We start from the raw sequence: 19,080 nt of genomic DNA, 5'->3' as shown, positions 1-19,080 counted from the left end.
CAAGTTCCAATGCACCTTTATGCTTTTCCCAGAAAGGACACAACTTCAAAAACATTTCATGAGGCCTCTTACTAAATGGTTAACTTGGGTTATTTCTAACCATACCAGCTACTCAAAATATGAACTAAAAAAAACAAAACATTAGAGCATGCATTCAACTTGGGTGCCTGAAGCCTGATTTAAAACTCCCATAGGGCCGGAACAACTCAAAGCATTGGCATATTCAGAATGACTGGCACCCAAAAGAAAATAGGCAAACATGATTATATAAAATAAATATCATACTGGAGAAACTACCTTCATCCAAGTCTTTCCTCTAACAAAAGTTATTCCCATAACAGTAACCTGTCACTAGACACTAGAGGTTCAAGTCTCCAGAACCTCTAGTATTGTTTTTAACCATTTATACAAATATTTTTAATTAAATAAGTAATTAAAAATAATTAAGTGTCACAAAAGGTTTCCAAAGTCTGAAATGTTCCAGGAAGAAAACTAGGGTTTCAGCACTGCTTTGTCACCAAGTGATCCAAAGGCACCTGTGAAAATTTATGCTGTTCCAAATTGAACTACGTACCTGACTGCCTCTGCCAGGACAGTAAGAGTCGTTTAGATTTTTTCCCCCCAACAAAAAGAGGACAAACCCAAATGAGCACAAATGGTTACAGGAACCAAAAAAATCAATGCCTATCTCACTGGATTTGAACTTTACTGAAAACATGTGCTCTTAATTGAAGAAGGCATATACATGCAGAAATGTATGAGCATAAAGGATCTGGCTCATTAACTCTTAAACATTTGAATATTAAAATTAAGCATAAAGCATATTAAAATTAAGCTAAAAATTTTCTTTGGGGAGTAAAAAAAACCCCACACTAGGCATAAGATTAGATGTTATAGATCTATAAGTTTAAGCTTAAATACTAGATGTTGCATGTTTTATTTTTATTTTATATATATATATATATATATATATATATATATATATATATATCAATCATGAATGTTGTCACTAATTCTGGAGTTGACTACAATAGAGACCACTGAAGAATGTCTTCCTCTCTGCTCTTTCACCACAACACCACAAACCACTACCTCACGTTAATCCAGGAGCCAAAAAGAATTCCAACACCCTCTCATCAAAAGAAGGCTCATTGACATGCTAGCAACAGGTCCCTTCCGCTAAGCACTCACTTCCCATTTCTAATACAGTCTATTCCGTAAAAGGCTATCCTAAAGCCATTTAGCACCCACTCAGCCTGAAAAAACTCGAGTAGGTGCGGGGTGCTAAGTGCCACTCCATGGGTAATCACACGTCACCTACCCCAAAGTGAGATAAGCAACTAAAGGTCCTACAAGCAAGCTTTGCTACTAAGGTCAGAATTTTTAGCAGAATTTACTTTGTCAAAACTAGGGCTGCAACTAACGATTATTTTCATAATCGATTAGTTGGCCGATTATTTCTCTCTCTCTCTCTCTCTCGATTAATTGGATGGGACGGGGCAGACTTTCCGTGCCTTTTTTTGTTTGTTTAAAATAAAATCCACAAATTGAGTGGTACAAATATAAACTTCAGACTAAAACTTGACACAACAGTTTGTACAAAACAGAAAAGAACCCAATACACACACACACACACACACCAGAATATATTATTAATTTAGGACTGTAGTTTAATTCTGTGCTTTTTGTGCATCCATAAAAAATAATGCATTAATACTTATATATATATATATATATAAGAAGCTGCTTAGTGATAAGCAGACTTGCCCTTATAAAAAAAAATTAAATAAATAATTTCTTCAGTCAGAGTTGCACAAAATATAAATATAAAACTGTGACGACCTTCAGTAAATGCAAACAAACTGGAGGACCCATGATGTGACATGGTAAAATATATTGTGTGTATACATTATATATTTTATAAAAAGAAAAAGGTTAAAAAAAGAAAAACGATAAAGAAACAATGCATGCAGCTCTAGTACATACTGTTCCTCTTTAAAGTTTTAAAATAAAATGACTCATCTAGTCTATTCGACACTAGGATGCAGTTCATTGCTTTCCATCTAATCATTATGACACAGTTAAGCTAAATACACCAGAACTTTTCAGATGTATTTATTTTTATTTCAGGCCAAATCAATGCAAAATTCCAAAACTATAATGAATGGTTTCAACAATTCTGTCTTGCTACGCAGGAATAAAAGTTACCACTTTTATCATAAGGTCAGACAGTGGTCTTTTGACGTGCGAATGCTTAGATTTGGTATAGCTCCAATGAAACTCCGCAAGCAAATAAGTCTAAACACAGAAGATTTTCAGCTTTGAGAGCAGGCAAAAGCAACCACAGCACCATTTTTATGAGAAAATGTCTGAACCAAACAAGGTCCCATTCATCCAACAAATCATTTGAGTCTGCTTCAATTTAGCACCACAACACCACTATGAATGTTTGATTCTAGAGTTTTCTTGGAGATAGTCTTGATTTCTCACAGATACATGTTAGCAATTATGAGCTTGTTTTGGTTTGGTACGAAGCAAGGCAGCTGTGCTTCATTTGCGCTTAGTTCAGGTGATCCCTGCGGCAAGTTGTTTAGCGATGACGCATGGATGGTATTTCTCATGATCTGCTTTTGTTCATGAAAAAGAACTTTAGGAGTACTTTTTCTGTCAAGAATATACACAACAAAAATATACCAAATGTAGTCATGAAGGAAACCATACACCATTATATTTCCATGTTCTAACTACTTGCAAATACCCAGGTAAAGTTAATGGCTCTTAGAAATTTTTTTATTGATTAGTGAGGGGAAAAATATGAATAGTCTACAGCTATGTTTTAGACAATTAAAGGCATTTGTAAGGTTAGTATATGTTGTTATAGGGAAATGTAGCACACCTGCAGTGATGCTCCATCAACCACCGGCATAAAGCCAATTTCATCAGTGTGACCATCAGTGGACTATCAAAGTGGGACGGCATTGAAATTGAATGCAGGCAAGAAATGCAGTGTCCCAGAACAACAAGGCATTGCTCTAAAGGTAATTCACGGCCTACTTCTAAAACTAGACTGCTGTTATGACTGGATTCAGATTCTTGAGATCGCAAAAGACAGCCAAGTAACTTGTCACCCTGTCATAGCTGTAGACTGGAGAAAATAATGACTGAAACAAGTACTGAAAATACTGTAAGGTAGAGAACACACCTCAAGCTTCAACTATTTTATACTCTTAACTTGAGTATGCAAACCATCAAAATCCTGACACAATGTACAGCATACCCCAAAAAAGACTGAGCTGAATTAATGAGCCTCGTGGCCCTGTTGGAGGAATTGACAACAAAAGAGGTGAAGGCACTGATTTTCAAAAAGCTAATAATGAAGGGAGAAGATCAAAATGTTACCATTGAGTCTTGGTTTAACTACATACAATCAAAAAAAGGTATTTAGTTCCCTCTCGTTTATATTTCCAGTGAGATGCATTACTCAAAGCATAGTAATATGAGATGGTGTACAGTACTGCACAGAGGGCTAACATATGACCACAAGCCATATAATTCACAAATTCAGTGCACAGACACACCTCAGCTAACAAAAGCTTATAACTGTGTCTTTTCAAAAAAAAAAAAAAAAAAAAGGAGTTATTACAGATGATTAAAACTGTGGATCAGGGGATTACTTACAGCAATTTTACACCATCACATTATAACGCTATGCTCGACTCCTATTTCAGCAGCAGACTAGTGACATTGTTAAATGAGAAACATATGACCATCGTCCATTATTAATCACACTTGAGATACAGTTATCTAAACACTGCAGACCCCATTCCAACAATCACAAAGCTCGTGAAGCAATAAGAGTATAAACATGCATCAACTGATGCTATGCAGCATGATGTATAGTAATCTATATTTAATTCGTCTGTGAGGCCTCTCAAAACCAGCATTAATACATATTACATGATATAGCTAATGATTCCACTGAATCTGCTCATGAGTGAAAATGATCTGATATGAATGATATGAATTCGATATTTGGTGGATACTGAATCTGCTATGATACAATTCGATTTAGTAACCTCAGACTGATACATGACCAACTTCGCTTAGAATCTGGGGTAAACTTACCATTAATTCATGAATTATGAGGATAAAGGACTACTTTAAGTGACAGAGTTCTGGGAAAGTCACCTAGCTAGCCTATTTTCTCATCAGTTTAAAAATAGTTATTTTTCCCCACACCAGCTATCTGTTTATAATAATAATAATAAATACCTATGGTTGTCGCCTCGATTCATTTTTGAAATCTATTAAAAATAGTTGATGAAACTATAACTAGAATGAAATAGTTCTCTTTTAGTTATCTAAACGTAATTCCATTAACCCTCCTTTATTTATCCTTTATAGAAGTGCAGGGTCAGCCATGATACAGCACCCATGAAGCAGAAAGGGTTAAGAGCCTTGCTCAAGGGCCCAACAGTGGTAGCTTGGCAATGCTGGGGCTTGAACCTGCCCCACTAATGAAAGCTGCAGTGGAATATTCCCAGACATACCAACATTGCTAACAAACAAAAAAGATCCTAACAGACAGAGGAAAAAAAGACAAACAAACCAAATTTACCATAAATCCATAGCACATCAGTGGATGGGGTTAACTCCATGCTAACAGAATAAGTGCTATTATACATATACTGGTTGATATTGAAGTGCTATTTAACTGCAATCTGCTCAAAAGTCTGGATTTGATTGGATTTAACCCACTTAAAACGACTGCCTCTAAATCCACATAAAGCATACTTTATGCAAAATTAACCAGTAAACGTCCGATAAAGCACAATCAAATTTCTCCCACTGAGATCCAGCCAGATGTACCATGTAAACTAAATGATCAACAATTCGCAAAAATCAATATTATGTAGGTTCTAGCAGATGTGATTTTGGAGGTAACGCTAGCTAGCTAATGCGTTTCCCCCCCCCCCCCCCCCCATTAGATGTGCACCAAATAACAGTGAGAAGTCAATGAAGGGGGGGGGGGGGGGTCCTGCATGAGCGCTACTTAATGAATGAATGGCGCCTCTGTTATTTTACTAGTCAAACAGTTCCACCTTACTGTTTTCTCAGTCCCACCTACCTTGTTTTCTAGCAGCTCACAAACCTGAGGTTCACAGCTCAAAAGTTCACCAGGAAAAAAAATGTGATGAAAAAAAAGTAACCACTACCACAAACAAATGTGCTTTCCATGTTACATGCCTTTCTGCTTCTGCCATGGAAATTTTATGTGTAGTTTTCAAGTCTCTCTTGTATCACCATACCATGGGGTCAAAAATCATCACTTACACTTGGGCCAATGCTGCATCTGCACATAGTAAAAATATTTACATTGACCTAGTTAAACAATCATAGAGACCTGGACCACCAACCATCATCACAGAAGAACACATTTAAACCATGTGCTGTCTGAATTAAGTGCATCCAAACATGCACTACATGCTACTATAAAAACATCTGTACACTTCACTTTTCATGCACCCTAAAAAAATGACCTCCAGTTCAAATAGCCTAGATTTTGTTCCAAGCTAAGAGGGAGCTTTTGGGACAGCTGCATGCCAGGATGGATTCATTCAAGTGAGTAAACAACGTCTGCTCAGTTACACAGCACAACCAAAAGGTGTGGAAAAGTCTGTAATGTTCACCGTGCAGCTTCATTTATGCCTGTGGATTCGAATGCGAATTGAAAAGCATGCACTATGTATGTCTAAGCTATGCTATTACTAGTATACTTTCTTTCTATAATTGTTGATGGCTGTACTGCACATATGTACTGGTACATTATTGACATGTAACAATCAATTTTGACATGCTGTCATATCAAGAGTGGAACGAAAAGAAAAAGAAAAAGAAAAATAGATGAGTAATGCCACCACACCTCCATTATTCTGTCATGAATCTGAATTCCTCCTTCTTTATCCACTGGCCCATGCTCCACAATCTTTGATACAAAGATACCGTCATTTGAAGTCCCGTCTTCATTGTCCTGAAAACACAACAATAAGATGCAACATGATCAAACTGGCTATGTGATAGCATGTATTACTTACACTCCAGTTAAAGAAAATAAATAAATAACACGTTCTGACAAACTGTATAAATATGAACATTTCTAATGGCTCTCAGTAAACAGAAACTGCTGGGACATATTGAACATTTCCTGGGGTATAAATACAAGAGAAGACACGTGTAAAATCTTTGTCATCCATTACTCGAGCAAAGACTACAGCTTTCAACACAAAAATATAGATGGTTGTTGACCTGAACAAGTCAGCTAATGGATATAAATAAAGTTACAGATTTTATTAAGAACAATGACTACGTTTACATGGACAGCAGTAATCTAATTACTGACCTTATTCTGAATAAGACAATATTGTGATTAAGGTGTTTACATGAGTTGATTTTAGAATATTCCTTTCATGTTCCCGTTTTACATGTTATAGAACATAGATCGATTAACAGCACACGTCATTACGTCCCCAAGTCACGCCGTCCGACGTCCCTCCAGAATTTCACACATCAACATAGAGTTGGTCTTCGTTATGGGACCGTATACAGTTTTGGGTGTTTCATTTTTAATTTTACGAAAGCTTCAAGTGCAGGTAATTATTGGTCATGCTACACGTGCAAATAGACGACTGCTTGAAGCTGTGGGCTGCGTCCGAAACCACATACTTACCTACTATATAGTAGCTGAGATACATGTATTTCACCTGTATTCCAACGACATTTGGAGAAGAAGCAGGCACGTTATCTGCAATGGAACAAGCTGTCCGAATCACTCAGCCTTAATCCATTTGATTGGTGCCAGAATGTGTTGGATTGAGAGGTTTAAGAGAGAAAGTTATCCAACCACAGGCTCTGCCGAGTAGTGCTGAGAAAAGTCTGGAAAAACTGACTCTTCAAGTCTTTAGCAGATACAGCTGCTTTATGTAGTTCATATCTTTAAAGATATTGCCACAAATATTTACATGAGATACAGTTTTCCTTCAAATAAACACATTTTGTCTAACATACCACAGCAAAAAATGCTCACTGATTACAATTTCTTACTTAAACTATTCATGGGTTGTGTATCTTCAGTGCACGAGAACACTGTTTCAATGTTCAGTAACTTAAACCCACATGACATAAAGGTCAGATGTAGCCAAGAGTCCAACACAGATAACCATCACAGCAGCAATTCACGTGCGTGCACACACACACACAACTTAATCTAGTCACTCACTGCTAGGCTACCAGCTACTAAAATGACATGTAATTGGTTGCAGGTGCTCACAGCAAATTGTGAATTTGTGCTTTGCTAAGCTACATTACTGAAAATAATCGTCACTTGAAATACTTCCCAACCCAAGCCTGAAGTAGTATCATGATCCTCAGAGATCATGCCAAGTAAGACAGTATGGTTGAAAAGCATAAAGACAGCCATTCAAGTGTCCAGCACAGAGCCATAAACCGATAGCATGGGCTTGAGGCTTGAGGCTTTAAACATTTTATACAACCACATCAAACACGTGCTCACTTCGTGCCAAGTCGTACAACACTGCTGAGTAATTTTTAATGGAATAGTTTAGAAACCACAGGAAGTCAAGCTGTGAATGCTGCAGCTAATTACTGCGAGGATTACTTCCTCTCTTTTTCTCTCATCGCTACAACAACAAAAACAAGACACTTGTTTACTTGAGAATACTCTTCACATGCAGGCTAAAGATGGATTTTAGAAAGACATATTTTTAATTTCTTGGCTTCAGTGATCAGCATGTATAAGCACAAGTAGTCAGTGTTTATAGTGTGGAAAATAATCAATAACAAGGTGGTGTGATGACATTATTTTCCAGTAACAGCATGTACTGAAGTGTTTTGTGTTCCTCTTGTATAACAAACAGCCAAAGCTTACAATTTTTCATTAATTAACTAATGACGTGTCATATTTTGTTTTACCCATTTATAGGTAGGTTTACTGAAACTACCACTGACTTGAAAGTAGGGCTGGGCGATATGACCAAAATGTCATATCACGATACTTGTGGACATTTCTATGATACACTCTGCGCATCACGATATTTAATTTAACCAACAAACTGTTCACAAAACAGCAGAAAATAAAGAAAAGAACAGTTAAACTGACTTAATTTTCTTTAATGCATACAAAGACAAAGGATTCAATTAAAAAAAAAAAGTCAAACCCATGACATCCATTGGGTACCATTTAATATGTAATGATTAAAAACCTAAAAATACATAACCATACCAACGATATCTCAAAAGTCTATAGCATAATCATTTATCATGATATCAATATTATATCAATATATCGCCCAGCCCTACTAGAAAGTCCTTCCAAAAATGCTAAATAACTAAATGCATGAATATAATCGCTGCAACAGTTGCAGTGCCGTTAAAGAAAATCAAGCACTCAACAGTACTGTGGTTCATCATAAACAAGGATATCCTGGAGCACCACATAAATGGAGTGGAATATGACAACCAATAAGTAAAATGGTGAAGAAGCTACAATACTACAAAGTTGATCCCTCAGATACAGACTGGGATAAGTTCAGGCTTCTTTATCTTTAATATCTTACGTTAGGCACCTCCTCCAACACTATATCCAAACATCACACAATCTACTTCAAATATACTTGGTTGGAGTTCTGAATATGGTTTATAGTTTTCCTGTAGTAAAAATACAACTTTTGCTGGAATGATCCAGTTAAGAAGAGCAAAGTGCATCAAACTTCTATTCTGGACATGCCTCACGAAAACTTCAGCACATATTCTTGCTGATACGGATACCACAACTACTAGTTCATAAAGAACCACAATGCCACTGCAGAGTTCTGGATAGTGTTAGTTGCAAGCTTTCAAGTACCCTGACAACTCTGAGAACATTGTGCTACTGCATGATAGAAGGAAAAAAAGATTTTTCTTTAGCCCAGAATAATTCTCCACTTGGAGCAGTTTGTCACTACGTAACTGAACGTCAGTAAAAGAAGACGGCAGAATTGTAATTTTATATCTTCAGTGAACGGAGGCGAGACCAATCAGACAGGGTTTACAGGAAAATACGTGGAAACACTCGTGTCTTACTGGCTAACAGCTCTCAATTCTGCCAAATGCTAGCTTACACAGTCAGTGAAAGGAAAAATGGATATACGCCGATTTTTTTTTTTTTAACCAGTAAAGGGGTTGAAACTGAAACCGTAACATCCGCTCATGCTGAGCAGGAAAACAAGGTGTGTAAATGTTTATATGAGTTACAGTTTATGTAAACATGACATGAGCAGAGCGTAAGGAAAGATAATGTACTTTGCATGGCACTGAAGGAGCTAAGCCCATAGCTTAGTTGTGCCTCCCCTTGGCTAGCGACACCAAACTATCCTAGTTAGAAATGTTTTATATTTTATCCGTCTGGTAGTCCTACAAACAGTGACAACACCCGAGGCAAGTTTTACGATAAATTCAACTTTTTCTGATCATGTCACACAGACAGCCTCAACATCCACAAAAAACAAAATGTAAGCTACTAGATGAGCTGGAAAAAATGCATGAAGAAGAGTCTGGGCTTAGCCCTGTATGATTAACAGTCCCGCTAATGCCCCTGGTCATGTCACTGATTTAATGAAGCAGTTACAGGTATTGTGTGACATTCCCCAAAATACAGTGCATCTGGAAAGTATTCACAGCGCTTCCCTTTTTCCATATTTTGTTATGTTACAGCCTTATTCCAAAATGAATTAAATTCATTATTTTCCTCAAAATTCTACAAACAATACCCCATAATGACAAGGTGAAATAAGTTTGCTTGAAATCTTTGCAAATTTATTAAAAATAAAAAACAAAAAAGCACATGTACATAAGTATTCACAGCCTTTGCCATGACACTCAAAATTGAGCTCAGTTGCAACCTTCCAGAAGAACAACCATCTCTGCAGAACTCCATCAATCAGGCCTGAATGGTAGAGTGGCCAGACGGAAGCCACATGACAGCCCACCTGGAGTTTGCCAAAAGGCATCTGAAGGACTCTCAGACCATGATGAAACAAAGATTGAACTCTTTGGCCTGAATGGATGGCAAGCGTCATGTCTGGAGGAAACCAGGCACCACTCATCACCTGGCCAATACCATCCCTACAGTGAAGCATGGTGGTGGCATCACCATGCTGTGGGGATTTTTTTCAGCGGCAGGAACTGGGAGACTAGTCAGGATCGAGGGAAAGATGAATGCAGCAATGTACAGAGACATCCTTGATGAAAACCTGCTCTAGAGCGCTCTGGACCTCAGACTGGGGCGAAGGTTCATCTTCCAACAGGACAACGACCCTAAGCACACAGCCAAGATAACAAAGGAGTGGCTACAGGACAACTCTGTGAATGTCCTTGAGTGGCCCAGCCAGAGCCCAGACATGAACCCGATTGAACATCTCTGGAGAGATCTGAAAATGGCTGTGCACCGACGCTCCCCATCCAACCTGATGGAGCTTGAGAGGTCCTGCAAAGAAGAATGGGAGAAACTGCCCAAAAATAAGTGTGCCAAGCTTGTAGCATCATACTCAAAAAGACTTGAGGTTGTAATTGGTGCCAAAGGTGCTTCAACAAAATATTGAGCAAAGGCTGTGAATACTTATGTACATGTGCTTTTTTTGTTTTTTATTTTTAATAAATTTGCAAAGATTTCAAACAAACTTCTTTCACAGTGTCATTATGGGGTATTGTTTGTAGAATTTTGAGGAAAATAATGAATTTAATCCATTTTGGAATAAGGCTGTAACATAACAAAATGTGGAAAAAGTGAAGCGCTGTGAATACTTTCCGGATGCACTGTAAGAAAATATGACTAAGAATTGGCAATATGTTAAGCCTGTCTGAGACTTACCAAACATGGTCTTCCTCCAACAATATTAAAGCCCAAAGATCCAGATTCTCTGTGGAGCACAACTGTGACACTTTTGCTCTCGCCACCCTGAAAAAAGGTAAATAATACAAATGAGAAAAATGGCACATTTTCATCTTCTGTATGTTGATTAAAATGTTAGAAATTTATATTGGTAAATCTCTCAATACATATACATAACCTTAAACAATGGAACGTAAACTGACAACTGTTTAGAGCTTAAGTCTTGGACAAAAGAGCTGTCAAGTGACCATTAGCTTTCAGGGTTAAAAGCTTTGGCATTTCCTGATATGTTAAGCTTATTAATAAACCTATAGCCACTTCCAAAAGAGGGATGACAAGAGGGATTTGGAAACCAGACTTGTGTCTAATCCCTCTGTCTGTTAAGGTGGCGGTAGATGGCAGTCAGCTGTCCATTCTATACACCATAGGATACTGTGTCTTAAATAGAACACATATTTTAATGGTATGTACAGTGTCAGCCATTTATAGCTGTCTGGAGGCAATGCAGGGGTCTTGGTTTGGAATACAACAAGCCAAAACAGAGGCCTAAATACTGGAATTCCATGGGAAACCATGAGTGTGCTAAAACGAGTAGAGGGTGAATGTTATTTTCTTAATTGACAAGAACATAGTAATGTGACGATCATGATAAAAGGTATCAGACCCAATGACTTGAAATGGAACACAACAAAAATCACTGTCTATTAAAAAAAGCAAAAAATAGTCAGATACCAACAAAATAGGTGGATTTAATGACAGATGACAGCCAATAATCACACAACTTTCTCCAGCTATGCATGCTGTCATGATTGGCATTCTCTTGACTGAAGGAACATTCAGTGGGAACAACAACGAGAAAGTACATTACTCAACTAGATTTGACCAGTAGTTTATTTGTCGTTGCTAATATCACTTAACACTGTATGTCCACTCATTGGAAGTGATGCCTTTACTATTTCAAGTAGTAATTATTCCCCCCTTAAATATCATGGCTTGCTGATGTAGTGCTTGTTTTGTCAGTAGACTGATGAGAGGATCGGACCCATTTCTAGAGGTCTTCGCAGTGTATGGAACTTTATTAAATCAAACACCAGTCCCTCCAGGATTTTGCGATTGCAGAAATGAATGCAAAAATCGAGGAAATATTTTGAGGAACCTTGCTATTTTTCAAAATTATCGCAAATTTTCCACAGATTTGGGGCAAGCGTCATCATTTGACTTCATCACAACGTGCCATGTAACATCACAACACACATGAAGCCCCTTTCGATTCATATGCGTCGAACATGAGTACAGCTAAAAGGTGTCATTTACCAACAAACGTCACAACGAATGTCAACGTCAAAACAATTGTGCAATTGCAGTTTCACCAATTCAAGAACTTTTTCACAAAAAAACCTCATTGCAAAACAAACTGGATTGCAAATTTAGAAAAAAAGACACAGGAAAAACAAATTTTTTGGCCGCAACAGTAAAAAAAACTCAGCGAAATCCTGTACAGACTGAAACTCAAATAACAAACAGATCAAAGCTGGGTCAATTGAGCATTATCTGGTTTGAGGCTCATTACTGATCCACGTTTGACCTACTCTCTACTGTTTCTGAAGCACAAAGGAATTCAACATTTACATTATAAAATCCTGGCTTAATCTACGCAGCCTAGTGAGAATGTTAAGACTCCATACAGGTTTTCCCATATTCAGCAATCTTTCAAGCCATAGCTCTACTTCATTCACCTGGCCCAAGATAAGGCATTTCTCTTCAATAAATATTCACACAGGGCTCATTGACCATGTCTAAAAAACATTTCAATAAGAACTTTACTGTCTCTTCAAAAACACACCCATGTAGTCTTTTCCTGTTTATAATGCTCCTCTACAGAAAATCCATACACTGAAGGTTAGCAGAGAAGCTAATTTGTGTGCTTGTGAAGATTGCAGATTCATAAACATTCCCTTCCCCCTCTCAGCAGGCTAAGAACTGTAGCTGACAGGCATGACTAGACAAGGGAAAGAAACCCCTCTCCCCCCCTCAGCTCAATGACACTACTTTGTCAGAGTTCTCCAAAAAAAAAAAAACCACTGTGTCAAAGCAGGTAGGAGACTGAACACCAACATGAATCAAAGTAAAAAGCCACAACCACTTGGTGCGTTTGATTTTGAAGTATTTGCTAAAAACTGTAACCAAAGAGGTATATGGTAAGAGAGATATGTGAGCACTACATAGGCAGCTAAATCTAAAACATTTGCCCAAAAATAGGATAATTATCCATGGAAATCCATAAAAATGAGCACCGATTATTGTCAAGAGCAGTGTCAAAACTTTATTGACATTTTAAAATAACAGGCTGGAAACAAATCACATTATTGGCAGCCTAGAAAGCAAGTTTAGCAAATCTTACACTTTAAATTTATCTACGAGTTGAGTGAATACAACATGACAAATCTAATTTTTGGTCATGTGATGGCAAAGTTAGAATTTACCTGACTGGGCTTAATCTGTTCTGGCTATACGGACCCTAAATTAAGCAATCATACATGCAGCATTAATCCGATGAGTGCAGGACACAAAAGAAGTCAATACCACTGGAGTTTTCAGTACTGTCTGAATATGATGATTAATGAATATATAATTAAATTTTGAAGAGGTTTCCCATAATGTTGGGGGGGGGGGGGGGTGAGTTGACATTGTAAGGAAATGATGAGCAAGTGCATGCGATAGTTATTATGTTGGATAAAATCTAATTTACTACATTATATGGTCTAAACTGATGTTTAGTAGGTATATTTGGCCTGAATTCAACACTTAATAGTTTGAGCCAAGGGGGTAACCATGGTATGGACATTGCAGGGGTCCAACGAACTTGGCAGGAGGATATGCAAGTGAATGTAACGTTAATGGTCAAAAACTGTAACTGACGTTAGCCTAGCCTACTTCGTGGGTGTGCAAATATCAACAGTTAATTGACATTCTTAAGAACAAACCAAGCCATGGTATGATGCCTTCTATACTAAGCTAAGGTTACCTACTATTTAGGTATCTAGTTACTGACTGTCTGAAAAAAAAGCTTGTATGTTCTGCTGCACTTTTCTACGCTTGGCTGCTGTGTCCATTTCTTACAGACTGAGCTGCTAAAATATCAATGAACTTGCGTTGAGTACGGGCGCAATCAAGTGTACAATTGGGGGGGGGGGGCACACCTATTTTCCTTAAACAGAAATATATTAAAAAGGAATAGACATAAATAAATAGAATAGATGAAGAAAAGACATCTGTTGGCAGGGTTCATTAAATGGGGACATATAGAAAATATTTTGTACTGTATATTGGGGGGCAGATTGGTATTTCCTCAACAATGGGGGGGACATGACCCCCCCAAAGAATGCGTGGTTACACCCAGGTTTTGAGCTGTCAAGGTTTCCAAAACAGACTTTGGAATAATTTAGTGATAATAAAAAAGATTTATCAGTAGAAAAAAAAACATGCTGGATATTTTGGCTACACCATTTCCTTAATTGGAGCCTAATTTCAGGCCTAGGCTTATTTTAGTTTCACTCTGTAGCCAACAGCAAGAAGGCTAATGAGTGTTAGCAATGACATGAGCTCACACATCCTTTGTCGTCCTTCCTTATTAATTAAGTGGAGAAGAGTAGCTTACTGAATTTTACTACATTGTAAAATTATGCTTTGAATTAGAGGCCAATATTATATTTTACCTACATAAATAATGGGGAAAGGTTTTCATTTGCAACATACTTCCTTTACATTTGAAAATCCTGAAATAGGACACGATTATAAATGTTAAATTACTCAGTGCCTGAAGACTTTACATGTGGTGAACTCAAAGTATTCCGAACTCTGAGAAGTACCTCCACAGCATGATGCTGCCACCACTACGCTTCACCATAGGGATGAGCAGTACCTGGTTTTCTCGAAGTGTACCTGAAGTCCTTTAAGTGCCATATACCCTTTACTCAGAATAAGCTTCTGTCTAGCCACACTACCATACAGGCAATAATGGAGCATTTCTGGGATAATGGTTCTCCTTCTGACAGGGTCTCCCATCTCTTCAGAGAACCTTTGAAGCTCTGTTAGAGTGGCTATTGGGTTCTTGATCACCTCCCTGACCATGGCCATTCTAGTCCAGTTACTGGGTTTTAGGAAAAGACCTGGTGGTTCCAAACTTCTTCCGTTTCACAATGATGGAGACACAGAGCTCCTTGGATTTTATGTCTTGTCTTTTGTTCTGGCATGCACTCATAAGTGTGCTACCTTATACACATATGTGTCTTTCTAAATCATGTCCACTCAAGTGAGTTTGCCTCAGGTGGACTCCGGTCAAGTTCTAAATAATCCAAGCAAACATGATGTACCTGAGCTCAGTTTGGAGTGCCTTAGTCAAGGGTCTGAATGCTTATTTAAACAACTTTTTGATTTTTAATACTTTTGCACAAATTTCTAGAAACTTTATCATTATGTGTTATTGTGTCTAGATTGATGGGGGGAAAAAATGTCATAATATAGTGCACAAAAACTGAAGGTGCCTGAATATTTTCTGAACCCACTAGATGTTTTTATTTAACTGGTGAACCTGAGATTCTCCTTCATTCACTTTGAGTATCCTGGTCATGGACGTGGTGGATCTGGGGCCCATCCCGGGAACACTGGGTGTGAGGAGGGAATCCACCCTGGATGGGATGCCAATCCAACTCAGAGCTCCATGCGCATACATTCACAATTGGGGAAATTTATCTTTATCTAGCCAATCACTTACTGGCATGTTTTTGGGAGGCAGGAGATAACCCACACTGACACAGGAAGAACATGCACAGAAACTTAACACAGACAGTAACCTGTGTTTAAGATATGTAAAAGTGGCAGAGAGTCTAAAAGCATGCAATAAATAGATATATGACTAAAGAAAAAAACAGTTTAGTTAGGCTTCCCATCAAGGGTGTCTCCGTGATTAAGTTAGACTACTGAGACTTAATATCTGGGCCCTCATTTATCTACATTGCATAGAAATGGCTGTTTAATAAATCCCAATAAATAAATTAAAAAAAAACACATGGTTGAAATAACATGCACAGGTAGTACCTGTGATCCTTGTTTCCTTCTCCAACTTACATTTCAACTGATGGCACAAAAATATCAGTACTGGTTTAGATAAGGCAATTAGGAGTTTTAAACCACACTGCATTCAACAACACGCCCAATCAGTCAGCATTTCATGGGATTTGAACATAACCGAAAACTTCTTTGTGTTTAACCCCAGGGGCGTAACCTGGCCTGGGCATTTGTGGCTGAAGCCCTGAAGAATTTTTCTTTAGCCCTGAATAATTCTCCACTTGGAGGTGTTGGTCATTACATAACTGAACATCAGTAAAATAAGACGGCAGTGTTGTCATTTTTGTATCTTCAGTGAATGGAGTCTTGTATTTTATAGTCAATGAACGGAAGCAAGACCAATCAGACAGGATTAACAGGAAAACACATAGAAATACTTGTGTCTTATTGGCTATCAGGTCTCAACAGCCAAAAAGTTTGATATTTTAGCAGCCTGGTAGTCTGGAGAAGGTTTATGATAAATCATGTCATACATTAAGTTACCCCAGCTTCCATAAAACAAAACTTTAGGCTACTAGCTGAGCTGGAGAACTGACCATTACTTTTTGTGTCTATAATTTTAATTAGACAGAATTCAGTCGTTGTCTTCATTTTATATTGAATATTTTCTCATGTTTTACTACTTGTACCTTTGAAGCAGGAGCATCAGCAATGATTCTGCAACCAGATTAAGAAAGTTTACTCAGTCACTTTGACTAATTAACCATTTTCAACTCCCAATCATGAACTTGCCATTATTTTACAGTTTTGGAGGATTTTCCATCATGTACGCCTAGTAATAGCTAATGGTAGTAGGTGTCTGATATGACGCTGGTTTGATTATATGGCAAATCAAATCCAAATCAATCCTTCCTTCCCCAATTTTCACATTTTTTAAGCAACTGGACCTCACGTGCAAGAAAAAAAAAGTATATTTTAAAAAGTGTTTTGATGGAGAAGAATCCGGGCTTAGCCCTGGATGATGAACAGTCCAGCTGTTTCAGAGGTACTACAACGTATATGTGGTCCAACCCCATGATCCAACAACGCCCTGCATGGAGCACTCCTGAGAGAACTACATTACACTCCTGCTTTGTTTTCCACCGCTGGTTGTTTTGCCCCAAACTGGGATTAAATAAACACTCAAATCTAAGGAAAATCATACACTTTGCATTGAGAAGTTGGTACACAATTTATGCACATATTCCCGAATGTCCTGGTTTAGTTCAAGCAAAACTGAGCAGGTTATCTTCACAAGGTAAACTGGAATACTTTCTGGAATATCAGTCTGAACAACATTTTGGCTTTCTGATTAGCTACTGAGTGAAAATTAAGTCTATGTGAGAAAACTACATCAAAGCTCTCCTTCATCACATAGTCATGTTTTACATGGACTACAATCCATCCATGACATGAACTTCAACAACTTTCCGACAACTGAGCAGCTGCATGTGTAATGCGCAATGATTTTGCGCATTGTAGGCTAAGCCATGCCAATTTGGGCAACACGGTCATAAATACCAAGTGGAAGCAGTTCATGAAGTTTACCTACTGCCAAAATGACTCAACTGAACCTGTGAAGAAGAAAAAATGAATAACAACCTTAACAGGCGGCGCAAAGCTCTTGGTGAGCGAGTCGATGCGCGCGCTGTACTCGGTGAACTTTTTCTGGTAGCGGAGCGCCGTCATTTGCAGCTCGTTGTGCACGGATGAGAGTTGTGCCAGCAGTGACTTCTCCCGCTTGCTCGCGCGCATCGCCTGCTTTTTACACTCCTTCTCCAAGGTGGTGACTTTGGCCTGCAGCGCGCTGTTGTGCGCCTTGAGCGAGCGCACGCAGCAGTGGCCGTCCAGATAGCGCTCTCGGTGCGTGAGGCCGAGCCCGCAGCTCTGTTCGCAGACGCCAGCCGGCCGGTACTCACAGGCGTCGCGCATATGCAAGTGCAAGTCCTTGAGGTTGAGCACCTGGCTGCAGCCGTCGTTGCGGCAGCGCGCCGGGGCGAAGTCACACGCCTCTGCGTGCTCGGCGAGCTGCTGGAGCTTGACGACTTGGCGGCAGCCCCGTGCGTGATGCTCGCAGCGGATGTCCAGCTTGAGCACCAGGCTCTTGAGTGGCGGCACGTGGTGAAGCTCCTGGGCCGATACACGCCGCCGGCACTGCGCCGGACAGCTGCGCTGCTGAGCCACCCACGGCAACACACACGCCGCACAGAAGACGTGGCCGCACGGCGTTGTCAGAGGCTCCTCCAGCACTTTGTGGCAGAGATTGCACTTCAAGTCCGGGTCCACGGCACCGCTGAACCGCTCCAACTCGAAGCCCATGGTTTGGTTTCAAATGAGAAAAGTTAGGAAAAAGCGCCACAGAATCAGCGGTTAGCTGCGGACTCGAGCATTGGAAGGAGTCGCACCGCTTGTCTGTGAGCTGCTTCTCCCCGAACAAACTAATTGCCTGAAACTTTGTGAGGAGGGGGCAGTGTGGAAAAATGCGCTACCGTAACGAGTCTAAAAGCGGCGCATCTACTTTCAATCCATCATTGCCTTTGTGCAAAATATGGCAACGACACTAATCAGTGGCTACCTAAAACAGCTAACTATAGTAAATAGTAGTATTCTTTTCTCTAAAAGTGTATCACACTAATATAATATTATATTAGTATTATTATATTACTAATAATATAGTATATATAACAATATAGTATATTATAATTGTATGTTTATTAGTATAGTGGCTTAGCGGTTAGCATGTTCGCCTCACACCTCCAGGGTTGGGGGTTCGATTCCCACCGTGGCCCTGTGTGTGTGGAGTTTGCACGTTCTCCCCATGCTGCGGGGGTTTCCTCCAGGTACTCTGGTTTCCTCCCCCAGTCCAAAGACATGTGTGGTAGGCTGATTGGTATGTCCAAAGTGTCTGTAGTGTATGAATGGGTGTGTGAATGTGTATGTGATTGTGCCCTACAATGGATTGGCACCCTCTGTCAGGGTTGTTGCTGGTGTACCCCACCTTGTGCCCCATGCTCACCCCATGCTGAAAA

The 19,080-nt window shown here is 39.0% G+C and overlaps 1 protein-coding gene across 2 annotated transcripts in view; it reads right to left on the bottom strand.

The window, feature by feature from the left end:
- pdzrn3b (PDZ domain containing RING finger 3b) overlaps nt 1-18,476 on the bottom strand; it is a 103,076-nt gene extending 84,600 nt beyond the window's left edge. For both annotated transcript variants that reach the window (XM_053637089.1, XM_053637090.1), the window contains exons 1-3: nt 17,654-18,476; nt 10,925-11,011; nt 5,924-6,031 (exon numbers count right to left, since the gene is read on the bottom strand). In XM_053637089.1, the coding sequence (XP_053493064.1) occupies nt 5,924-6,031; nt 10,925-11,011; nt 17,654-18,370 (912 nt within the window). In that variant the 5' untranslated portion in view covers nt 18,371-18,476. The remainder of the gene's footprint in view (nt 1-5,923; nt 6,032-10,924; nt 11,012-17,653) is intronic.
- Between the last annotated feature and the right edge of the window lie 604 nt (nt 18,477-19,080).

This window comes from Ictalurus furcatus, chromosome 11, assembly GCF_023375685.1.
Source record: "Ictalurus furcatus strain D&B chromosome 11, Billie_1.0, whole genome shotgun sequence".
Classification (NCBI taxonomy): domain Eukaryota; kingdom Metazoa; phylum Chordata; class Actinopteri; order Siluriformes; family Ictaluridae; genus Ictalurus; species Ictalurus furcatus.
Note: the sequence above shows the minus strand (reverse complement) of the source record. Positions and strands in the feature narration are given on the sequence as shown.